This window comes from Pan paniscus, chromosome 9 (assembly GCF_029289425.2).
Source record: "Pan paniscus chromosome 9, NHGRI_mPanPan1-v2.0_pri, whole genome shotgun sequence".
In the NCBI taxonomy this organism is placed as follows: domain Eukaryota; kingdom Metazoa; phylum Chordata; class Mammalia; order Primates; family Hominidae; genus Pan; species Pan paniscus.
This window is the reverse complement of record NC_073258.2, coordinates 36,261,098-36,278,761: the sequence shown is the minus strand read 5'-3', so window position 1 is coordinate 36,278,761 and position 17,664 is coordinate 36,261,098. Positions and strand designations below refer to the sequence as shown.

Genomic DNA, 17,664 nt, shown 5'->3' with positions numbered 1-17,664 from the left:
CTTAAGAGTTTAAACTTTATAAAAGTTTATTTCATTACAATATGGATGTCCCAACGATACCTGACACACTGGGATTTTACCTTACCGATATTCTCAGAACCCCATTACCCGGACAATGCAAACACAAAGTTTAACAATGAGACATTAATAAAAGTCTAATAATAAGGAAATGGAAAGCATTTTTCTTTTGCATTCAGTTTTTTAAAACAGAAAAACTCTAAGGATTTGAAGCAAAAAGCTTTACTTGATTCTACATAATTAAACATGAAAACTACACTTAGGCCGTGGAACATTACAAATTCTAATTACTCCCATAAAACATTATTTAAGAGGCCGGGTGTGGTGGCTCACGCCTGTAATCCCAGCACTTTGGGAGGCCAAGGCGTGCAGATCACTTGAGGTCAGGAGTTTGAGACCAGCCTGGTCAACATGGCAAAACCCCGTCTCTACTAAAAATACAAAAATTAGCTGGGCGTGGTGGCATGCACCTGTAATCCCAGCTACTCGGGGGGCTGAGGCATGAGAATCACTTGAACCCAGGAGGCAGAGGTTGCAGTGAGCTGAGATTGCACCACTGCACTCCAGTCCTGGGCGACAGAGCAAGATTCTGTTTCAAAAAAAACTGCGAGAATTTTGGAAATCACCCATTCCAACCTAAGTCATTCCATATAAACATCTCAATTTTGTCTTCTATAAAATGAATTGGACTAAATTCTAAGGTGGTTTAAGCTCTAAAAAAAAACTCTTAGGCCGGACATGGTGGCTCATGCCTATAATCCCAACACTTTGGAAGCTGAAGTGGGTGGATCACTTCAGGTCAGGCGTTTTGAGACCAGCCTGGCCAACATGGTGAAATCCCATCTCTACTAAAAATATAAAAAATTAGCCGGGCGTGGTGGCGGGCGCCTGTAATCCCAGCTACTCAGGAGGCTAAGGCAGGAGAATAGCTTGAACCTGGGAGGGGGAGGTTGTAGTGAGCCGAGGTCGCGCCATTACACTCCAGCCTGGGCAACGAGAGCAAAACTGTCTCAAATAATGATAATAAATAAAAATTAAAAATCCTCTAAATTTTATAACAGTGTAAGATTATAGCTATGACAAAATTGCTATAAGTTTAACCTTTTGCAAAAGTATTGCAAAAATTAACACTTTTACTAAAGGAAAAGTGTTAGTTTTTCTAAAAGATGAAACACTACTAGTCTTCATCTAGCCCTAAATGTAAACTAGGAAATTAATTACATAAAATTTTGGCAAATTGTATGCTTAATCTGTAAGTCACACAAAATGCATTCTCAAATATCTGCCACATGGGTAGTATCCTAGAGTACACTAATTTGGCCAGGTTAAAACAATACATTCTCAATGTAATACTTAGGCTTCGACTCTCACCCTAGAAAAAGGTACCCATTATCACTTGGGAGAATTCACAGCTTTACTTTTTAAATACTTCCCAGTGCTACACATACAAACACACACAGTCAAGCAAAGGGAAACAAATTAAGCATTACAGCTTTTTTCTATGACAAAGTGAATGCAAAATAATCTTGCCCTCTGCATTGCAGAAGAATAGTTCTTGCAACCCATGGAAAAGCAAACACATCAAGAGATCTTAAATGTCAAAGAAGGCTTCAGGTAATAGCCTCAAGGAAAGATTTTACTTATAAAATAGTTAAGAATGTTTTTATTTTAAAACACTGAACACATAAGTTCTGCACAACAGCTGCAATGAAAATTCTAAGCACAGACACACTGCAACGTTCTAGAAAGAAATGTTACCCTCACAACAACAGCATTCTTTTTAAAGAATGCTAACTGCAAAGATGAAGTGCAGAAAGCCTTCAGGAAAAAGTATAAAAAACACTAAACTTCTGGCTATCAGTTTTGGTCACTTAGTGGTTAAAAAGCTGTCAGGCTATTTTTGCATTTTACGCAAGTGATCATTAGTCAATCTTTCACCTACCAAAGTCACTAGAGTCTAAACCTATTATATTCACAAAGAATATAACAATTTTAAATGTCATCTATTAAAACATCCTTTATTCTATATCACAACTGATTACATCTAATAATATCAAATGAGGTCTCTCTTCAGTTAAAATTAAGACTTGGTTTTGAAATATCTTGCATAGCCTAGGGCCCAGTTCAGCACCAATGAACTGATAAAGAAAACTAGGCAGTTAATCACTCAATTCAATATTACCTGTAAGATTTGCAAATGGATTTTACACTTGATTATCACAGCTGTATTTCTTCTCTTTGCTAAACATTCATGTACTCTTTATAAGCCTGAATTTAAAAACCCACCAAGCCTTTTAGTTGCATTACATAATACGATCATATTTCATCAACATTAAGAGCATGCATTCTCAATGAGCAGATGCTTAGCTTTTTCTTTAATGGCTCAAATTATTAGGAAATAAACAACTTTGTTTTTTAAAGTACAATAAAATTATTTCAATTCTCTGTTTTAATTTAAGCAATACTACATATCCATAGTCATTTTTGCCAGGATATTTGATTTTAAAATCCATAAAAAAAGCATTTTGGTCCAGAAGGCTCCGAAAAGAATAGGTCAAGATTGAAATAAAGCTCAAATGTAAGTTGCTAAATGGATTGAAGTCAAAACAAATCTAATTGTAAATAGTACCTCACTTTACTCCACAAGGGTTTCTAAAGAGGAATTCAAAACTGATTTGTAAAGCAATCCTATTTTAGTGCATTAGAAATGCTCACTTATACTTAAAAACAGTTAAGTCTTCTCACAAGTAAATCATCTAAATATAAAAAGGATTTAAATTAAAAACCAGATGTGCTTAAATTTAGGGCAAATCCAAATGCCCTGGGTTTTTCAAAGGGCAAAAGATATAGTTTTAATAGCAATTAAGTCAACATCAATACTGCCAACTTAACTACTTAACAAGTAGGTAGAGTTCAGTCTGTGGCTTATCAAAGTCTCAAGACTTAACTATAACTTGACCTTTTTGCTATCTACCACTTAAAACACTGAGAAGACAGAAAAATAAGTTACTTTGTGCAGTTTGTTGAATCTCCATTATTAACACGGCAATCTTTCAGTATGTATTAGCCTAGTTAATAATCTATGTAATAATTACATTATTTTCTCCTTTATGACTTTAGGGGAGGCCCGGCATGGTGGCTCACACCTGTAACCCCAGCACTTTGGGAGGTGGACGCGGGTGGATCACTTGAGGTCAGGAGTTCCAGATCAGCCTAGCCAACGTGGTGAAACCCCATCTCTACTAAAAATACAAAAAATCTGGCCGCACACGGTGGCTCACGCCTGTAATCCCAGCACTCTGGGAGGCCGAGGCGGCTGGATCACCTGAAGTCAGGAGTTCTAGACCAACCTGACCAACAAGGTAAAACCTGTCTCTACTAAAAATACAAAAATTAGTTGGGCGTGGTGGCAGGTGCCTGTAACCCCAGCTACTCTGGGCGGGGGGCCAAGGCAGGAGAATCGCTTGAACCCAGGAGGCGGAGGTTGCAGTGAACCGAGATCACATCAGATCACATCGTCGCACTCCAGCCTGGGGGACAAGAGCGAGACTTCTCAAAGAAAAAAAAATTGCCTGGGGTGGTGGCGCACACTTCTAATCACAGCTACTTAGGAGGCTGAGGCGGGAGGATCACTTGAACCCGGGAGGTGGAAGTTGCAGGAAGCCAAGATCATCCTACCGCACTCCAGCCTGGGCACTCCAGCCTGGGCAACAGAGATTCATCTCAAAAAATAAAAATAAAATAACAAAATAACTTGAGGGTAGGGTATGACAGAGTATAGTAATTCACATACACCTATACACATTTAATGACCAGTCACGGTTCAAGTCCTCAGGAGGGGCTTATAAACTAGATTTATATTTTTTTTTCAGAAGTACTTGAATACTAGATTCTAACAGCCACCTCACAACTAAATTGGCTGCCAATCAGCACCTATCTTTATATTAACTTCTTTGAGGAGTTATCTTTCAGTCATTAATGTCTCTACACTTTATATCACTAATCATTAATGTTCATAATTAGTATTAACACATTACTGTTCATAATCATTAATATTTATGTTCAATTACTGTCCTAGAAAAAAACATTTCCAAGAAATTCTAAAGAATCAAAAACTCAAGTAGCAGCCAGATCAGCAGGCTTGCTTACTGCATTAAAATTTTAAAAAGAGGCCAGGCACAGGGGCTACAGGCGGGCGGATCAGGAGGTCAAGAGATCGAGACAATCCTGGCCAACAGGGTGAAACCCTGTCTCTACTAAAAATACAAAAAATTAGCTGGGCGTGGTGGCAGGCACCTGTACTCCCAGCTACTTGGGAGGCTGAGGGAGGAGAATCGCTTGAACCCGGGAGGTGGAGGTTGCAGTGAGCTGAGATCGCGCCATTGTACTCCAGCCTGGGCAAAAAGATCGAAACTCCGTCTCAAAAAAAAAAAAAAAAAAAATTTAAGAGGATACCCAACTGGGTAAACTAAATCATGTGTCAGACTCAGAAGATACTGGCCTTGGGCATGCTTATTCCATTCAACATTTGAATGTAGCTACCTTACACTTAAAATACTTTTGTTACTTTCTTGATGTAACTACATTTACTATTCCAATTACCTATAATAAAACATACATTTATCAAAATAAAGGATTGGGGAAAAAAAGAAATCCCAAGTCCATGAAATTCAAGTAAAACTTCCAACCTTCAATACCGAAGATGAAACACGGAAGTATCAAATCTAAATGTTTTAAAACTCTCCCAAAATGTAAAATATATAAGTAAAATTAATAAGACCTAAACATCACCAGTTTTCTTCAACTTATTTCCCACAGTCCAAGTTTTAGCCACTTACTATATCAGCACCTCAAGTAACACTATTAGGTGTCTGGCTACATAAACATTGCAAAATGATTTCCTGGAAATTCAAGATGTTATAAATATGCTTTCCTAGAGGCAGACAAGTAGAAGTTATCAAAGTTTCATTTTACTTTATAAGGTAAAATTCAAGTTAACATGATAGTCACAGACGTAATTACCTCGTTTTTACAAACGACTAATTTGTTTCTCCCCTTCCACCTCTGATCTTACTCATTTTAATTATTCACTCTGCCCAGACCTTTTCTCTACATACATACACACGCCCCTCTAAACAAGAGTTTACACTGTCCTGCGATGAAAGCATAAAACAAAAGGCTGACTTGCAGATGAAGATATACCTCAGTAGTTTGATCTACAAGGACTAAATATTGAATCCAAAAAATCGTGGGTGTGGCTCGATTTTTTTTTTTTTTTTTTTTAGAGGGGGGCCTAAGGAGGCCAGTCGGGGCGGCTGCCTGGTCTCTGCCCTCCCCCCTCTGCTTTCGCTTTGTGCTCACAATGCAGCTCCAGTAAAGCGCTTCCCTCTCCCCGCAGCCGCCGCCATGTTAGACGCTCTCTCCATGTGCCCCGAGTCCCAGCCATCCTCTCCAGTCTCCCCAGGACCCAGCCCCCAACGAATCTAAATCGTGGCAGTCCCCCGCCCCTTCATAGTCCCCTAGGAACAAAAAGTCGCTGCAGAAAATCATCTCGCGATTGAGCTGAGCCTGAGGCTCGGGGGGACACCTAAACAATTGAAACAAAGAGGGAAACGCAGGGGAGCCCATCGCATGGGGGCGGGGGTAGCAAATCGAAGACCCATTCAAAATGGGCCTGCCGGAAAAGCAGTTCTACCTTAAGATTCTAAACACACTTCTCTCCTACGGAAGAAGAGGGGACGCTCGACAGGTCTCGAGTGCATGGTAACCGAGCGGACAGACCCCAAGGCTGCAGGACGCAGGCCGCCCCAACTCCACGAGGCGGTCGGTTGAACCCGGAGCCCCCCGCGCAGGGACCTCTTGATTTTGGGCCCTCGTCAGAGAAATCGGGCCTCAGAGACGGAAAGAAGGGCACCATACAGTGAAGTCCTGACGACAGGCCCCCACCCTCACATGTCCCACTCCCAAAGGCCAAAAAGCCGGACCCACAGCGGAAGAGTAATAAAGAGGCCTGGGGGACAGTGCCGCGTCCGAGTCAGGTGACAAGTGCCTCTTTCAAGAGCCCGTTTTCTGGGCACGAAGCTCCCGCTGAACGTGGAGACGGGGCGTGTGGGCCAGGGGGTGGGAGGAGGGGACCTAGTAACGCTCCCGAGACGAAAAGAAGCGAAGGCTCCAGCGACCAGGGTCGGAGGGGGCGCAGAGCCCGGCCGCAGCCACCCCTCCCTTCCCCGCCAACTCCTGGCACCTTTTTCTTCTCCAGGTTCCGAAGTTTCTTGTCGATCACCCCGAGAATCTGCTTCATGGCCTCGGTCTGGACAGCGCCGGTGCCGGTTGCGGGGTGCTGAGAAGCCGGCGCGGCGGCCCCGGCTCCCGCGGCCGCCTCACTCCCGGAGGAACCCGACGGCGGTGGCGGTCCGGACGACTTGCTGCCGCTCCCGCTGTGGCTGGTGGCCGAGGGCATCTTCAGACCGCAAGGAGAGAGAAGAAAAAGCGGGAGGAAGGACAAGAGCGGCGAGTCAGGAGACGGACGGGGCGAGACGCGGGACAAAACGCGCAGCGGGCGGGAGCCTACGCGAGCGGGTGGGGGAGGGGGCGCGGCGCGCCTCGAGGGCAGGAAGAGTGCGCGGGCGCGCGCGCGACCCGCCAGCGGGGCGCCCGGCTGGGCCTCGCACTGCCCCCCGACCCGCCCCTCCCCCGCGGAGCCGCCGGCTCGGCCTACCAGCCCGGGGGCTGCGAGGCTCGCGCCGGAGGCGGGGCATCGCCGCGCCGGCCGCCAACGGCCAGTGCAACGGTCCCTACCGGGGAGGGCCGGCTTTTGCCGGCTTCCGGAGAAGGGAGGAAAGAGAGAGGTCGGGGCTTGGGGGCAGAGAAGGGCATGGGAAATGACCGGGGTGGGGTGGGGGGACTTGGGGGCAAGCCCCTCGGAAGCTCCAGCGGGTCCGGAGATAAAGGACACTCGGGCGCAGCGGCCCTCTTCCCCTGCAGCGGCTCGGTCCCGGGTGGCGCTCACCGTGCGCGCGCGGAGGCCGCTGGAAATCACGAGTGGGCAGCTGAGGGGGCAAGGGTGGCGGTCCCTTCCGGGCAGTGTCGCGCGCTTCGTGGGCGCAGGCCGCTTCGCCCTGTCCCGCTGCGCCGAGAGCCGCTCCTAGTGAGGCGAGAGCCGTGAGCGGGAGGGACTTAGCCAGCCAGCAGCCCTCTGGGTCGCGAGGGGCGGGAGAAGCGGAGAGCGGGGGCCTTCGCGGCCGCTCGGGCTGCCCGGCGCGAACGCCTGCCGGGAAGAGGCCGCCCGCTAGCTTTTCGGCCGTCCCCCGGCCCCGGCGCTGTGGGGCGCCTCCTGGACACAGGTGGGGATGGCCCCGGCAAGGCCGAAGGAAAGGCCCCTTGAGTTTTGAGAGCAATCGACGCTAGGGTCCTTCAGGCGAAATCGTTTGACGCCCAAACGGGGACAATAGGTGTCAAGCAGCTGGCTCTGGAGCTGGCAACTGCCCCTTGAAGAGCCCTTATTTGGGGTGGGGGTGGGGGTTGGGGGGCAAAGGTTTCTGCAAGTAAGGGGTGCGTGGGGTGGGTGGTGCAATCCCAGCTTCTAGAATTCCTTCTGTATGCAGAGCGAGCAAACTCCATACCCCAAAACGTCTTTTGAAAAAAAGACAACTCGCCGCTTCCCCACCAAACAATCACCCAGTAATCCTAGGAGTTCTCTGTAGAACGTGTCGGACACGGTCATGGTTGGTGGCTTTTTAAATCCTAAAGCTCTGGCCTCACAAAGAGTCTTCAGCTACCCTATGATGTTATACATCCAGTAGGCCTGAGTATTACGAATTATTAGACTTTTGTTTCCTTTTGTTTTAGGTTTACCTAACACTGTAAAGAGAACGTTCAATGAAATACAAAGAAAAAGATGATTTTTTTGCTCCAAGAGAATTATTCCAGCCTTGGGGTGGAGTGGGTGTGGACACTGAGCAGAAAAACAAGAAACCAAGTTCTGGGAGGAAATAAAATGGATATAATCAGTGGAAAATTCAGCAACGCAATATTGTGTGACAACAGTAAATGACCAATTTATAATTTAAATTCTATGAAAAAGAGATTTAGAAGAGAGTTCTACCAAACCCACTGTTCCCTAGGGAATAAAATGAGTAACGCTGACTGGCAACAGTGCATCCTGAGGGAGCCTGGAGAAACAACAGCAGCCTCCGACCTCAAGATATCCTGGTTAGCTGCAAAGTCTGTTATATATTCATTCAAATATTTATTGAGCACCTTACTGTGTGCTGGGAACTCTTAAGTGCTAGGGAGTATGAACAAAACATATTTACATGGAGCTTACAATCTAAGTAAGGGGAAGACAAGTAAATACATGTCAGATAGTGAAATGGTAGAGAAAAGAAAAAACGGTGGTCAGGGAAAGCCTTACTGACGTTTGAGCTAGTGCTGAAGGAAGTGAGGAAGAAGGCTAAGCAGCTACCTTGGAGGAGGAATTTTCCAGGTAGAGGAAACACCAAGTACTAAGATCTGAGACGGAGTGTGCTTTTTGGGTTCAAGGAACAGCACGGAAACCATAGTGGCAAGAGCAGAGAGTAGGAGATGAGGTCAAACATATTAAAGGGGGCTGGTCTTGTAGGGCCTGAAAGACCACGGTAAGGACTGGCTTTTGCTGCATTAGATGGGGAGTCATAGTTTCAAAATTTAGTCACCTAAACCATCCTTAGCACTACACTGAGCAATTATGCCAGGCCTAGAGGCTAGAAACGTAGATGATAATCCTTTAGCTCCTTGCAACTCAGTTTATTCAGCCCAACCTCTCTCACTACCACTATCACTACTATCTTGGACTCCATAACAGACTTAACTGAATCTGCATTTTAACAAGATCTTCAGGAGATTTGTGTGTACATTAAAGTTTCAGAAATCACTGTTTTGTTCCTCGGAATTGACCAATGTCTAAAGTTTTATTGGGAGACATCCAATCCATCTATGCACATCCATTCTATGACTGCCTCTCTGCCATAGCACAGCAGAGTTGAGTAGTTGGGTGTGCAACAGACAGTAGGGTGTGCAAAACCTAGAATACTATCTCTTCTTTTACAAAAAAAGTGTTTGCCAATCCCTGGTTTAAAACTACAAAGGGGCCAGGTGAAGGGGCTCACGCCTGTAATTCCAACATTTTGGGAAGCCAAGGCTGGCAGATCACTTGAGGTCAGGAGTTCGAGACCAGCCTGGCCAACATGGCAAATCCTGTCTCTACTAAAAATACAAAAAAATTTGCTGGGTGTGGTGGCGCATGCCTGTAATTACAGCTGCTCAGGAGGTTGAGGCACGAGAACCCGGGAGGCAGAGGCTGCAGTGAGCCAAGATTGTGCCACTGCATTCCAGCCTAAGCAACAGAGTGAGACTGTCTCAAAAAACAAAAAACAACTGCAAATGGTACACATCCATCACAGTTCAACAGAGTGCCCTGTTCGTAGTAGTCACTCAGTAGATTCATGCTGATGCCATATCTCAAGTGTTGCTGATCACTGTACCACAAGAGAACTCAGGAATATCTCAGTCAATTAAATGCTTTAGACAAGTAGATATGCATCACATCTGCTTAAATTCATTGGCCAAAAAGAGTCACATGACCCTATCCAACTATAAGGGAGTCAAGAGATGGTATTCTATCAGATGCCGGGTAGGAAGCAGATGAGCCAGAAATATTTGGTGAATATATGAAGCTGTCACGCTTTCACTTCCTATATCATCCCAATCCCGTTTCATTGGTGTTCTGACATTCTGCGTTTGTCTGTTCAGGTCAGCAAGTCCAGAAAGACCAATAAATTTAAGGCAAAGCTGTGTCCTAAAGCTCACTTCCTGCCCAGCTCAATGCCAAGGTCTCAGTCATTCAAATTTGTGTATTTCCTACTTGACTGAAGCTATGTTTATGTGAATTTTAAATACTCATTTTTTAAACCCTTTTTTCTAGTACAGAGCTATGCAGTAGCTTGCAGTCATTGCATCATTGAAGAAATAAACGGTTCCCAGAAAACACACTGGAGGAGCAGAATATGTTTATAAATGGTTTATAAATTTAAAAACCTTGGTATACTTTAATATATGCCAATATTAAATATATTAACATAAAGCAAATACAACAATATGCAAAATAATATATTTCAATAACAAATCTTTCAAGCTGACATTTGCTTGTTCAATTCATTAGACCACAGCACTTTGAAGTTTCCACAAAGTGAATAATTAAACTATTTATCCTGATCATTTTAGCAAAATAATTCAACTGCTTGAACTTGAGTCACCCAATAAGCTAATGCTTATTTGTAGCAAAAGAGAGGAATCTTCATCTGAATTATATGAACTGCCTCTTTGTTTCAGGTTGACAGAAACCTGACCAAAGTGTGAACTACACTGTTCACATAGCTAAGGCTCTTAAAGTTTCTTAAATTTGTTTTTCAGTCATTTTACTACAAGTCAGGAGTAGACATTTCTATCATAATTTTTCCAGTACAGTCTTTTTTATTGTAATTCAATCAATGATTGTCTATGTGTCCATGAACCACCGCTAAACTCTAAGCTTTTCAAAGAAAAAGAGCAGTCGTTTTGTTTTTCCATCTCTGGATCCTCATAAGCAATAGCATGCCTGGCACAACTATTTTGTCACTAAGTATTGCCTACTGTATTAACATATCAGTACGGTTTTAATATTATTATTACTATTGGTCCATACTGTCTCTGAATTCTTACATTTTGGTCATCAGCTGAGATAACATCCTTTTCCGCTTATATTTTCCTATGTCCACCTTTTCTTGCGTGTAATATTATGCTTAGAAACAGGACTTCAGGTTTTGTAGAGGTACAATATGTTCAGAATAGTTATTTCAGATTTCACGAAATACTGTTGTTTGTTATTGAACACTCTTAGAAGCTACACACTTTACTCAATGTAAAAGTAAACACAGTGGTATGTGCTTGAAATCCCAGCTACTCGGGAGGCTGAAATGAGAGCATTAGTTGAGCCCAGTAGTTCAAGGATGCAATATCATGTCACTACACTCCAGCCTGGACAACAGAGTAAAACCCAGCATCTAAAAAATAAAAATAAAAATTTTATTTTTATTTTATTTTACTTATTTATTTTTTTGAGATGGAGTATCATTCTGTCGCCCAGGCTGGAGTGCAGTGGCAAGATCTCAGCTCACTGCAATCTCTACCTCCTGGGTTCAAGTGGTTCTCCTGCCTCAGCCTCCCGAGTAGCTGGGATTACAGGTGCCTGCCATCATGCCCGACTAATTTTTGTATTTTTGGTAGAGACAGGATTTCACCATGTTGGCCAGGCTGGCCTCAAATTCCTGAGTTCAGGCAACCCACCTGCCTTGGCCTCCCAAAGAGCTGGGATTACAGGCCTGAGCCACTGCGCCCAGCCTAAAAATAAAAATGTTTTAAAAGCAAAAACACCTTGGCCACAGGTACTAAAATCTTTCATATAGTTACTTATATGAATTGTATGTTGTCTTAACATCATGTTTCTATTTCAGTGGTTCCCAACCTGTGGTGATTTTGTCCCTCGGGGACACTTGATTTAAAGGTCCTAAGCACCAAATCACTAGCAATGTCTAGAAGTATTTAGTTGTCACAACTTGAGGGGAAGATGTTAATTGCATCCAGTATGTAGAGGCCAAAGATGCTTCTAAACATCTTACAATGCACAAAACAACACACAATTATTCAGACCAAAACATCAATAATGCCGAGTTTGGGAAATGCTGTTCTATTTTATGAGATAAAAGATGTAGTCACTGGCCAGGCACGGTGGCTCATGCTTGTAATTCCAGCACTTTGGGAGGCCAAGGCAGACGGATCACCCAAGGTCAGGAGTTCGAGACCAGCCTGGCCAACATGGTGAAACCCTGTTTCTACTAAAAATACAAAAATTAGCCGGGCGTGGTGGCGGGTGCCTGTAATCCCAGCTACTCAGGAGGCTGAGGAAGGAGAATCACTTGAACCTGGGAGGCAGAGGTTGCAGTGAACCAAGATTGCGCCACTGCACTCCAGCCTGGGTGACAGGGCAAGACTCTATCTCAAAAAACAAAACAAAAAAGTAGTCACTTGTTGTAGTACTTTACAAGTAAAACTACTCTGATGACACTGGCCCCCCAAATTAAAAATGCCTTTAGAAATGCATTATGCAGCATGGTGAGTTGGCTCACGCCTGTAATCCCAGCACTTTGGGAGGCTAAGGCGGGTGGATCACCTGAGGTCAGGAGTTTGAGACCAGTCTGGCTAACGTGGCGAAACCCCGTCTCTACTAAAAAAAAATGTAAAAATTAGGCGGGTGTGGTGGTGCATGCCTGTAATCGTAGCTACTCAGGAGGCTGAGGCAGGAGAATCACTTGAACCCAGGAAGCGGAGGTTGCAGTGAGCTGAGATCACGGCACTGCACTCCAGCCTGGGCAACAGAGCAAGACTCTGTCTCAGAAAAAAAAAAAAAAAAAAAGGAAGAAAGAAAGAAGGGGGGGTGGGGCGCGGGTGTGGGAGAGAGAGAGAGAGAAAGAGAAAGAAAGAGAAAAAGGGGGGAGTGTGGAGGGGGGAGAGAGACAGGAAGGAAGGAAGGAAGGAAGGAAGGAAGGAAGGAAGGAAGGAAGGAAAAGAAAAAAAAGAGAACTAACTGCATTATGCATGTTGCCAAGATGCAAGCTGATCTGTTCGTAGAGTGATCTTGCATCTTGGCAATATGAATAATCATGGTCATTTCAGGCAATAAAGTATTCTGTGTATCAATTCCCCTACTAATACATACAACCACTGTGAACAATAATTTGAGAAAAATAACTTCCTTCAAGGTAACAACTAACTGCTCCATGAATTTTGGAAGGAATAAAACTTTATGTATCTCAGTTAATACATACTAGGGGAATATAAGTATAGAAGTAATCAGCTTATTCAAGATTGTTCCTATAGCTGGTCAGGATAGTATTATTTCAAGAATAATTTTCACACCTAACAGCACAACTCCCCCTGTATTAATGGTTTACTCTTTGTGTGTTGATAACTTGTTTATCTTGAGAGCCTGAGAACTTGATTTAAAGGTCTCCTAAGCACGAAATCACTAGAGATGTGAAAAATGTCATGAGAAGATGTAGGTCCTGTGTTTGTTTTTTTCTTGCATAGATTTTCAGTGGATGTAGAATTTGCAAAGGAGAGAGCCCTACCCCCCCACCCCAATTCTCGTCTTTGATGCAGTGCTTCCCAAAGTAGGCAAGGACCACCAATTTCCGAATGACCTGGGGTACTTGTCAAAATGAAAATTCCTAGACTCCACCCCAGACATTGCCTCTACATCCCAGAATCTGAAACCTAGGAACATCCATCTAAAAAACGAAACTCCCCTTTGCACATTCAAGCTTGTGAATCTCTGCTCTATAGACGTAGAGTGCACATGCTACTCATTTTCACAAAAATAAGTGCCAAAAATGTTCAAAAACATCTTCTTTTCATGGTATCTTCCTATCTTTCTTCCCAGGTAGTGCTGTGACAGTGTCTTAAGTAGGGCATGTTGATAGATGGAAAAGGACAGCAAACTCGAGGTGCTGATTCAGGAAGAAGCAGATTCCAAGATGGAAGAGAAAATATCGAGAGAAATATGCCGAGAGAAGAATCCAGGCAGAATGGAATCCAGGCAGAATGGTGAATGGAAGGTTAGGGTGACCAAGAGAAAGGAAGGGTGACTCAGCAAGTCTGTAGTTTCAGCTCTTGTATAGTACGTTATACTTGAAAAGCTGAAGGCTTTTCTCGGGGAAGAGTCAGAATGGCCTGGAGGGCTTGCTAAAGCGCTGCTGGCTGGGCCCCGCCCGCTGAATGACTAGTGGAGACTCTGAGGGCCGGCTGATAATTTGAGTTTCTAACAAGCCCTGTTTCGATGCTGGTACAGCAGATCTAGGGAAAATATTGGAACAAGGAAAAAACTAAGAAGAAATTTTAAAAAGTAATCAAAGGCGGCCAAGTGAGGTGGCTCACGCCTGTGATCCTAGCGCTTTGGGAGGCCGAGGCGGGCAGATATCTGAGGTCAGGGGTTTGAAGACCAACATGGAGAAACCACGTCTCTACTAGAAATACGAAAACTACCCAGGCGTGGTGGCTAATGCCTGTAATCCTAACTAGTCAGGAGGCTGAGGCAGGAGAGTCGCTTGAACCCGGTAGGGGGAGGTTGCAGCGAGCCGAGATCGCGCCACTGCACTCCATCCTGGGCAACAAAGACTCCATCTCAAAAAAAAAAAAGTAATAAAAAATGACAGTAGTATACTGTAATATGTATGTTTTCTGCTGCTACTTTTTGTTTTGCATTTTCCTCTTAAAGAGACCAGAAGATGGCTGGGCTCAGTGGCTCATGCCCGTAATCCCAGCACTTTGGGAGGCCGAGGCGGGTGGATCACCTGAGGTCAGGAGTTTGAGACCAGCCTGGCCAATATGGTGAAACCCTGTCTCTACCAAAAATACAAAAATTAGCCAGGCGTGGTGGCAGGCGCCTGTAATCCCAGCTACTCGGGAGGCTGAGGCAGGAGAACGGTTTGAACCCGGGAGGCCAAGACTGCAGTAAGCCGAGATCACACCATCACACTCCAGCCTGGGGGACAAGAGTGAGACTTCGTCTCCAAAAAAAAAAAAAAAAACCAAAAAGAGGGCAGAAGAGAAAAAATAGAAGGAGATATTGGACATCCTAGTCATACCCCATTTAGACTTTGCCTACAGAGGACAATGAAAGAAGGCAGCAACCTTTTCTCTGGGCCCTCCTTGTCTAAACCAAATGCAGATCTGGCAGCCCTATAGTATTGCAAGATCATATTCCTTGGCGTTCTTTGGAGCTAGAGCTGGTGGTGTTTCTCCTCGTGAATGCTGTGCTAACATCCACCTAAAGCGGAAAGAAGACAGTTCTTTAGGATAGCTAGGGCTGATTTGATGTGAGAAAAAGAAATGATGGTGTGACAAGGAATGCATTTATGCAGCCTTTTCACAGAAAAAAAGTATAAATTATAATTAAATATTTTTAAACCTTCATTTTTAAAAAATTGCAAGAGTAATACAAGTTTATTGCAAATAATTTAGATAAGTAAATTATGCAAAAGTAAAACAACAGCTCAGTGTGTTGTATAACTTTTATTGGGCTCTAATTTACCTATCATAAAATTAACCCATTTAAAGTGTACAATTAACTGGTTTTTAGTATATTTGATATTTGAGAGTAATGCAACCATTGCCATTACCAAATTTTAGGACATTTTTATCACCCCAGGAAGTAACATGTACCTCATTAGCAGTCATTCCCCATTTACCCCTCCTCCTAGCCCCTGGCTACTGCTAATCTACTTTCTCTATGAAATTGCCTATTCTGGACATTTTAGATAGCTGGAACCCTACAATATATGGCCTTTTGTGCCTGGCTTCTTTCACTTATCATAGTATTTTTAAGATACATCCTTGTTTTGGCATGAATTTCATTCTTTTTATGGCTGAATAATATTCCATTGAATAGATATACTAGAGTTTGTTTGTCTATTCATCCATTGATAGACACTTGGGGTGTCTTCCACTTCTTGGTTGTTGTGAATAATGCTGTTGTGAATATTTGATATGGTTTGGATTTGTGTCCCCACCCAAATCTCATGTCAAATTGTGATCCCCAATGTTGGAGAAGGGGCCTGGTGGGTGGGAGGTGATTGGATCATAAGGGCAGACTTCCCTCTTGCTGTTGCTGTGATAGTGAGTTTCACGAGATCTGGTTGTTTAAAAGTGTGTAGCACTTCCACCCTCACTCTGTCTCTCCTGCTGCACCATGTGAAGATTGTGCCTGCTTCCCCTTTGCCGTCTGCCATGATGATAAGTTTCCTGAGGCCTCCTCCAGCCTATGGAACAGTAAGCCAATTAAACCTCTTTTCTTTATAAATTACCCAGTCTCAGGTAGTTTTTTTTTTTTTTTTTTTTTCAACTGAGTCTCACTCTGTCACCAGCCTGTAATGCAGTGACGCGATCTCGGCTCACTGCAACCTCTGCCTCCTGGGTTCAAGTGATTGTCCTGCCTCAGCCTCCCAAGTAGCTGGGACTACAGGCACGCGCCACCATGCCTGGCTGATTTTTTTTTGTATTTTTAGTAGACACGGGGTTTCACCATGTTGGCCAGGATGGTCTTGATCTCTTGACCTCATGATCCACCTGCCTTGGCCTCCCAAAGTGTTGGGGTTACAGGTGTAAGCCACCGCACCTGGCCTCAGGTAGTTCTCTATAGCAATGAGAGAACAGACTAATGCAACATTCATGTACAAGTTTTTTGTATGAACACATGTTTTCAATTCACTAGGTATACACCTACAGTAGATTGCTAGGTTATATGGTAACTTTATGTGTAATGTTTTTGTTTTTGTTTTTGTTTTGGGATGGAGTCTCGCTCTGTTGCCCAGGCTGGAGTGCAGTGGTGTGATCTCGGTTCACTGCAGCCTCCACCTCCCGAGTTCAAGCGATTCTCCTGCCTCAAGCTCCAAAGTAGCTGGGCCTGTAGGTGCGCACCACAACGCCCGGCTAATTTTTTTTGTATTTTTAGTAGAGATGGGGTTTCATCATGTTGACCACACTGGCCTCAATCTCCTGACCTCGTGATCCGCCCTCTTCAGCCTCCCAAAGTGCTGGGATTACAGGCATGAGCCACTGTGCCTGGCCTACATGTAATATTTTGAGCAACTGCCTAAGTGTTTTCCAAAGTGGCTGCACCATATTCAGCTTTGTATGAGGTTTCAATTTCTTTACACCCTCATCAAACACTTGTTATTAGCCATGTTTGTTTGTTTGTTTGTTTGTTGTTTTTGTTTTTTTGAGACAGAGTCTCGCTCTATCGCCCAGGCTGGAGTGCAATGGCACAATCTCAGCTCACTGCAACCTCCGCCTCCCAGGTTCAAGCTATTCTTCCGCCCCAGGCTCCCAAGTAGCTGGGATTACAGGCACCTGCCATCATGCCCAGCTAATTTTTGCATTTTTTGTAGAGACAGGGTTTCAACATGTTGGCCAGGCTGGTCTTGAACTCCCGACCTCAGGTGATCTGCCCACCTTGGCCTCCCAAAGTGCTGGGATTACAGGTGTGAGCCACCGCGCCCCGCCCTTAGCCATGTTTTTGATTATCGCTGTGCTAGTGAATGTGTCTCAGTGAGAAGCAGTACCTTATTGGGGCTCTATTTGCATAACTGGTTGTCTTTAAACAAGGATTAGATTATTCCACTCTTTGTGGGATTTACATATGATTTTGGAAGAAAGTGGGGGAAATGGAATCATATTTCAAGGGTTCTTTTACCTTTATGATTAGGACTGTCACAGCTCTAGTGTCTACATTGCCAGGCAATGCTATGAAGCACTCAGCTGATGAGGCCTTGGGAAGAAAGTATCAGAAGACTAATACTGGCAGTGAGTGGACACTCAGGCATGTCTGTTGACTGGGATTTGATGACGATTAAACTTAGGCAAGGTCGATTTTTATGTACCGGAAATGTTTGATTTTAGCATTTGGAAGACTTCTCAGCCCCTCATTACTTCTGCAACAAGAACTTAGCACCTTGTGCATGCCAGGCACTGTCTGTGTTTATTCACGTGTTGAATAAGACATAATCCTATGGCCTC

The 17,664-nt window shown here is 44.1% G+C and overlaps 1 protein-coding gene across 1 annotated transcript in view; it reads right to left on the bottom strand.

Moving 5' to 3' along the window:
- Positions 1-7,523, bottom strand: part of CAPRIN1 (cell cycle associated protein 1) — a 54,186-nt gene extending 46,663 nt beyond the window's left edge. Inside the window, exons 1-2 of the mRNA XM_034932395.2 lie at positions 7,028-7,523; positions 6,263-6,478 (exon numbers count right to left, since the gene is read on the bottom strand). Coding sequence (XP_034788286.1) covers positions 6,263-6,478 — 216 coding nt within the window. The 5' untranslated portion in view covers positions 7,028-7,523. The remainder of the gene's footprint in view (positions 1-6,262; positions 6,479-7,027) is intronic.
- Between the last annotated feature and the right edge of the window lie 10,141 nt (positions 7,524-17,664).